Consider the following 8,353-nt stretch of genomic DNA (forward strand, 5'->3'; position numbering starts at 1 on the left):
AAAAAAAAAAAAGAACAACTGAAATTGCTAAACTGTCAAGGAGAATAGGGAAATCAATAGCAAAATACTAAGTGTCTAAACTATGCAAAAAAGGAAACAAGACAATTGTAGGCAGAGAAGAAACATGTAAAAGGATACATGGTATCAGATAGCATTAGGCATTTGGCCAACAGAATTGCACTGACTTGAATTCCCAGGATTCAAGTGCTCGCCTGACCACAGGCAGATGAGTAAGCACTTCTGAAGTACAGACTGGAGTAGAGATGGGAGGTAATTAGGACTATAAAGTTTCTCAGACCCAAAGATAATAGGACTTCAAATACCAGCTGGAAATTCATTTTTTGAATTTGAAATGAAAATGCTAGTGAAGATCTATGACGGCAGCATTTTACCACAGAAAAAACTGACCATGTCCCTCACAGCCATTTCTCAAACTAGTCACAAGGACAACTGAGACATTCACCCAGACAAACTGGCTCAGATTTGAATGTTCTTCATCAAGTACATGGAAAGGCTTAGTTTTTTAAAACTATTTTCATCTCCCAAACAAAATCCAGATGTTAACTCTAACAATACAAAATTTTTGCATGATTACAAACTCTACAACAAATCACTATTTATGAACTACTTATTTATGGAGACTAGAGATGTTAACTTACCCCAAACTGATACTCACCCTTTCTTACTTCTCTTTCTTCATTGCTGTAACTAAACATTTCATAGAAACCAACAGGATTCATTTTAGCTCATGGTTTCAGAGGATTCTGCCCACAGTGGTGGACAGGATATAGCAGTGGTGGACAGAATATAGCAGAACAGTTGAAGTCATGATGGACCAAGAAGCAAAAAGAAGGAAAATGACAGCATTCTGCTGACTTTCTGGAAACCTTTTTCATTCAGTCTGGGCCTCCAGCCTATAGGATGGCACCACCCACATTCTGGGTAGATATTCCTTATTTAAGCATCTCAGGAAACAACTTCCTAGACACATCCAAGTTGTGCGTCACTAGTCTTTTAGGTGTTTCTAAATCTGCTAAGATCAGTAATGGAGGTTTACCATCACCCCTGCCACACATACACTACTCCCAAGGTTCAGATGAAGGATATTCTTTAGAACTCAACCCCCAAATCCTCCACACTCTTCAGACATAGGCTTTCACATACAACATCATCACCAGACGTGGTCTACCTGACCTACTTTAAGCCATTACAAAATCTCATTAAGTTACTCTTTAGCTGAGTTGTAACATAAACCAAAACAATCTGAGCGTTCACTTAGATGAGTTTTGGCAAGCGTGATAAGCATGTAAACACCAAATTAAACTATTGAATATTTGTATGCCCACAGAAAGCTCCTTATGCTCATTTTTATGCAGTTGCATCCAAGCCACCAGACTTGTAGCTTCTACCAACACAACACTTGTAGCTTCTATGACTTTAGACTGTCCTTGCAATTTAAAAAAGTAAAACCATTCTTTGTAGGGGTTTTTGTTTTGTTTTGGGTTTGGGTTTGGGTTTGGGTTTTGGTTGTTGTTCTAACATGTAGTTTTAGAGGTTCATGTGTGCTGCTGTCTGAATCACCGATTTGTTCCTTTTGGTAGCTGTGCAGCACACCACTGCATGAGTAAATCACACTGTTTATCCATTCTTCTATCCACACGCACTTGGATTGTCTTTGGTCTAGACCTATCACAAAGTTGCTACAAAATTCTTACACAGTTTTGTGCGTAGGCATATATTTTCATTTTCTGTGGGTAAGTATCTATAAGTATTACTGGCCACAAGGTTATTACAAATTTAACTTTATAAGAAACTGTTTTCTAAAGCAGTTACAGTTGTACCACAGTACATGAAATTTTCAATTGTCCTACATACGCTATACTAAAGTTTTGTTATTGTTTTGTTTGTGTATTTTGTATTGCCATGTTTTTAATTATCCAATGACATAATAGCTTATTGAGATTTTAGTTTGTATTTCCCTGATATTAACAGTTCCATATACTCATTACTAATTCATATTTATGAAATATCTGCCTTCAGGTTTTCCTGCCCTTTAACACACTGTCTATGTGTACAGAATGGCTGGCTATCTGCACTATTTGTTTTCTAGTCTGACTGTAACAGATTACCAGAATTAGAGGCATAACAGCACATATCTATAGTCTTACAGTTCTGTAGAATTAAAGTCCAACATAGTGATCATTATGCCATGAGATCATGACACAAAATCATTGTGCCATGAAAGCTGCATCCATTTCATCTGAAAAATACATTCACCCCATCCCAAGGTGTCTCCAGACTGTAGGATCAAGTATACAGTATTAACATATTATAGCACCAAGTCAATCTAAAATCTCATCACAATTTCACCAATTCTAACGTCTAAATCTTATTATCATATCATCAAATTAGATTTGAATGAGACTCTTTTCATTCCCGATGCAGCAATCCTCCCTATCTCTGGACCCGTGACAAAAACAAAATGTAAGAATGCCACAGTATAACACATACAGACGTGTCTATTTAAAAATAGAGAAAATGGAAAGAAAAAAAGTCACTGGCTCTGTGAGGGCTAATGCTAATTATCAACTTGTCAAAACCTAGAACTACCTGGAAGAGGGAACTTTGGGTATGTCTGTGGGGGATTATTTTGGATCTTCCCACTGTGGGTAACACCATTCCCTAGGCAAGAAATCTTGGGCTGTATAGAAGTATCCAAAAACCAAAAGCCAAAAAACAAAAAAACACCACGCTGAATACTACGCATGAATTTGTTCATTGTTGTTTGCTTCTCTGTGGATATGTCACCAGTTCCCTCAGGCTCCTGCTGCTGTGACTTTCTTGTCCTATTGAACTATAACCTGCAACTGTGAACTTTAAAATTAAGTGACCAGCTCATTCAAATTCCTGTTGCTTTGATATCCTAGCAATAATGTTATTGTAAGTCAAATAACCCATTTGTCCCTTAAGTTGCCTTTTCAGGGTATTTTATCATAGTAACAGGAAAAGACTAAGAAAGGCCCTAAACAACTTTAAAATCTAGCCAGGAAAAGTGCTTAAGCAGAAATCTAAATAGTTTCCAGTGTCACTCTTTAGATCTGCCCATGAAGCCAGCCACTTCCACTTGATCATAAAGTACAGCTAGCATGTCCTCAAAACTGAACCGATGTATTAGCCTATTGCTACATGCTGAACTCACAAGTGTTGAAAGCTTCTCTCACTCTGTCCTCTCTGTACCTTCAAGTCAAAGTCATAGTGCTTCTGCTGGCATAATATACTCAAGCATCTTGTGGAGCTACCATATAAGTACAGACTCGCTCTGCTTTTAGACAGAGGCTCAACTACAGATCTGGCCTTGATAAAACTCATCTCTATTTTCAGCTTCTGCTTAAGGGAATCATGAGCCTCATGGGTGACCTCTTTAGTGTCCAAATGAAGCCTCTGACCTTTTGATCTAATTTTTCAGCACTGACTCCTTTCACTGTTTCTTAGTAGCACACTTTCATTAAAGTGACTCTATCTTGGTGTTAGCGCACTCTGCCCTTTAGACAGACAAAGGATTATCAAGTCCTAACTTTGGTGTCTGTTGTTATTATTTCCTCAGGTTTGTGGTGGTTGCTTTTGAGACAGGATCTCATGTAGCCTAGACTGGCCTCAAGTTAACTATGTTGTCAAAAATGCCTTCAACTCCTGATTCTCCTGTCTTTACCTCCCAAATCTTACCTAAAGAAAACTGGTTTCTTTTTAAACAGGTCTCTTCTCAATTTGCCTACTTTCAAATTTTACTAGACACATAAAAAGAAATCAGAATCAATCTTCAACACTCCTTGGAAATCTCATCAGTTAAAATCTAAGTTCATTTATTATAAGTCATACTTCTTACATAAGCACAGAACATAGCTTGCTAAGCTTCCTGCCACTATAGTAAAACCACTCCCCCTCCTACATTTTCCAGCTTCTTCATTCTTCCAATGATTCCTCACTATCAGCATCTTTAATACCTATGTTTCTACTAACAATCTATTCATGGTGATTTTGGATATTCTTTAAGGTGATTTTTTTTTTCTGTCCTTCTCCTTTAACTTCTGAGTCTTACACATTGATTGAAATCCATGTTTCTACTAACAGTCTGGGGCAGTGATTCTCAACCTTCCTAATGCTGTGACCCTTTTATACAGTTCCTCATGTTGTGATGACCCCCAGCCATAAAATTATTTTTGTTGCTGTTTTATAACTGTAATTGTGCTACTGTTATGAATTGTAATATAGCTGTGTTTTCCAATAGTCTTAAATGACCCCAAAAGGAGCCATGACCCACAATTTGAGAACCACTGATCTAGAGTTTTCCTAACCTACCTTCAAAGTTTCAAAACTACTTTTGGATTCCTGTTATAGCAGTAACTCATATATCCACATACCTAATCTGTATTACCTTTTCTACTTTACTATTGCTATAACAAAATAGCACAAAGTTAAAGGGGTAGAGTAACATACATTTTATATTGTAGTTAGTTTACAGTTAATGAGCTGATGTCCAAAATAGGTCTTACTGGACTAAAATTGGGATGTTTGAGGCCTATATTTTTAAAGCAGCAGGGGTTCCAGGGTTTGAGTATGACCTGAAAAGGTCTGGATGCTGGAAGCTTAGTGCCCAGAGTGCCAGTAAGGAGATGGTGGAGCCTGAACCAGGTGGGACCCAGAAAAAGGTACTTAAGTCACTGGGGACACACCCCCACAAGTGATTACTAAAAGTTCTCTGAGGACATGGCTATTTCTGTGAAATCAAGTTGTTATAAAACAACAATAACAACAAAACCCAGAAATACTGGCTTGCTAAATCCTTCTGATTTCTGGTCTTACCACCCAATCTTATATACATCCCATTGTGATGTATTATAATACATGGAGCCCTCAGCAAAGGCCAAAGAGACGGAGCTACTCAATAGTACTCTGAATAAGAAATGTCCTACGTTGGTTCATGTATGTGTTTGAACACTTGCTCTCTCACTGGTAGTACAATTTAAGTTATGGTACCTTTAGGAGGTGAAGCCTTGACAAAGAAGTGGGTCACTGGGAACAGCAGCCCTTAAGGCCTTATAGGCCAGCCCATTTCCTTTTCACTATCAGCTTCCTGAATGTGGATGAAATGTAATCAGCCAGCCCCCAGCTCCTGCCACCATGCCTTCCCTGCCTGCAGCCATATCTCCCCACCGAGACAGACTATAACTGTCTGAAACTGTGAACCAGAACAAACCATTCTCCCTTAGGCTGCTCTTGTCGGGGTATTTTATCATAGCACCACAACAAACCAAGATACAAGTCTTAAACTTTTAGCCACAAATGAACTAAACAAACCTGCCTACTTTTTAAAAAAAACCTGGCCCCAGGCATTGTTTTAACAACAGAAAGTGAAGGCAGGATGAATCCATTTCCTCATTAGTTCCAACTTCAGAGGTCACCTGTGCTCAGAGAATCAGGACCTTTTTATTTTCAAATCTTTAACAGCATCTCTGACTTTGCTGGGATCATATCTCTTGACTGACACTCTTCTTCTGTCTCCCACTTGCATTTTTATAAAGACATGTTTGTGTGTGTGTGTGTGTGTGTGTGTGTGTGTGTGTGTTTGAATGGCATGAGGATACCAGAAGAGGGTGTTGGCTCCCCTAGAGCTAGAGTTACAGATAGTTGGAAGCTACCCAGTGTTGGTGCTGGAAATCAAACCTGGGTTATCTGGAAAAGCAACAAGTATTCTTTACTGTTGAGCCATCTCTCTCTAGCCCTCTCCTCATCTTTAAGAATGCTTAACCTTTTAAAGGACTACATGAATAAACCAGAATACTCCTATCAGCTTTTACTGCCTTTTGCCATAGAATGTATCATATTCAAAGGCCCTGAGAATTTGGATATGGGCATCATCGGGGGGAATTATGCAGGTTACCGTGCCTACTAAACACTTAAGAACACTAGAAGTAAACCCTAATTATATCTAATAAGGCTCAGAGGGAAGTATTAACCACTTAAACAAATACCATTATATGTCTTTAACTTCGCAAGAATTTAGGGAATCAAAAAATGTAACTGAATGCTTTCTATTTCTTGTTTGTGGCAGGCACTACTGGTTGGCTAATTCAACACTAATTTTCAATCCCTCTCCCTTGCCTGCCCCTAGTATTTGGACTATAGAAGCTAAATACTTACTTTCTGGTTTCCTTAGGATAGCCATATAATCTAGATTGTCAAATGAAATCTAAAAATTGCCTGAGGAAATGCTTCTGCACTCCTGATAAAAGACACAGATGGTACTGGCACCCCTTGGCCCCTTCCCAGTAGCTCTCCTGCTTGAGCATGGGACACTGCCAGTAATTCAAGCAGCTATTTCGCAATGATGGAGTACATCCAAAAGAATCCAAGTGCTACTAGTCCTGCCATTGTAAAATGGCTGCAGCAACAGCAGCTAGGCTGTGCCTCCAGACTTACGGTTACATGAGGGAAGTACATTGTCATCTTGGTTAAGTCACTGCTTACATCTGCTTTTCTGATATTCCCAACTGAAAGCTTTCATTGAAACTGTACTAAACATAACTAAACATAAACATCTTCCTTCAAAATGTAGTTTGTTTTATGAAAACTATATTCAGTTAAATGGATTATACTTAATTTCTTATATGACAACTATTAAAGTATAACATGATGCATTTTACTATAAATTACACAGAATTTCATTTAAATTATATTATTTCATTCTAAGATATTTAGAAATTATATCATTTAAACAAAATATTAGCCATATTTCTAAGTAGCCAAAGATAAACTACTATTAATATAGTGTATTTACCAACATATACATAAAATAGTTCTTTAAAGTCAGACTATATAGAATATACAGATTGAATTCAACTTCTACCTAGCATCACATGTACTAAGGAATTTTTCATATTATTGAATATTTTTCAAAAATAATCCCAAGAGCTTGAAATATTTCCTATGCGACTACTGCATTCCTAATTAAGTAATTTTAACAATGATAGACATACAACAGATAAATATTTCAGGATGTATTACTGAGGATGAAATTCATTAGTCATAAATGCAGCTTAAGTGCCTTCCAAAAGTCCATTTTCTAACCTCTGTATACCAGAGCCTCAGCCCCTGTGGGCAGTGACTGCTGCTGCTTTGCCTTTGATGACCTGATGTGTAAATACACTACACTTCAAGCTGAAATCTTTAATTTACTTCTTTTGGTTGTTAGTGACAGTGACTATGTAAAGATACTTAGCTCTTTAGACTGGTTACTTTCTGAAGTATCCCTAAGTAACTTTTTAAGGATAAAAGTTCTTTATATGTAAAATGATAATCTTTTTATTTTATTTGTTGTACTAACACCTTATTTCAGTAAACAGTTACTCTTCAGTTTTACTTTTATTTATATTTATTTTTATGAACTTAAAAGATGTTTTTATATGGTGGCACATGCCTTTAATCCCAGCACTTGGGCCATAGAAGCAGGTGGATCTCCGTGGGTTCAAGGCCAGCCTGATTTACAAAGCAGGTTTCAGGACAGCCAGGGGCTATTACACAAAGAAACCCTGTCTCCAAAACACGGGGAAAAAAAAAAGGAGAATTTTACTTTATGTATATGAATGTTTGTTTGCAGGTGTGTGTGTGTGTGTGGTATGTGATGTGTGGGCCTGGTGTCCACAGGGGCCAAAAGAGGGTGTTATATCCCTGATAACTACAGTTACACATGGTTAGGAACCACAATATGAATGATGGGAACTGAACCCAGGTCCTCCACAACATCAGGAAGTACTCTTAACCACGTCAGCCATCTCTCCAGCCCCTATTTTTATAAATTTTTTTTTTTTTTTTTTGGTTTTTCAAGACAGGGTTCTCTGTGTAGCCCTGGCTGTCCTGGCACTCACTTTGTAGACCAGGCTGGCCTCGAACTCAGAAATCCACCTGCCTCTGCCTTTTTATAAACTTTAAAAAAAAAAAAAACCACAATCTTTATCCTTTGTAACCTCTTTCAGCAAGTTTTTATATGATGACAACTGTGTTTTAGAAAAGAATGGTTTAAGATATGATAATCTAATAAATTCTTATTGGCAGTCAACAAAAACAGAACAAATATTCCATAACTAGTATGTCTTATGTCCTTAGCTCTGACTGCTCACATACCTGCTTGTGACAATGATCACATCCTCAGAGATGGTGGCCATTTCCTTGATGGTGAGGTAGCACATCCTTCTCAGCGTTTGCTGCAAGTGTGTGACAGACGGCAACAGGTTACTGTCAACTCCGCTAAGTATGAAAGTGTGTGACAGACGGCAACAGGTTACTGTCAACTCCGCTA

At 37.9% G+C, this 8,353-nt stretch overlaps 1 protein-coding gene across 2 annotated transcripts in view; it reads right to left on the reverse strand.

The window, feature by feature from the left end:
• The window catches only part of Copg2 (coatomer protein complex subunit gamma 2), a 131,677-nt gene that overhangs the window by 111,650 nt on the left and 11,674 nt on the right, over positions 1 to 8,353 (reverse strand). For both annotated transcript variants that reach the window (XM_021165176.2, XM_029478893.1), the window contains exon 5: positions 8,179 to 8,258. In XM_021165176.2, the coding sequence (XP_021020835.1) occupies positions 8,179 to 8,258 (80 nt within the window). The remainder of the gene's footprint in view (positions 1 to 8,178; positions 8,259 to 8,353) is intronic.

This window comes from Mus caroli, chromosome 6 (genome assembly GCF_900094665.2).
Source record: "Mus caroli chromosome 6, CAROLI_EIJ_v1.1, whole genome shotgun sequence".
Classification (NCBI taxonomy): domain Eukaryota; kingdom Metazoa; phylum Chordata; class Mammalia; order Rodentia; family Muridae; genus Mus; species Mus caroli.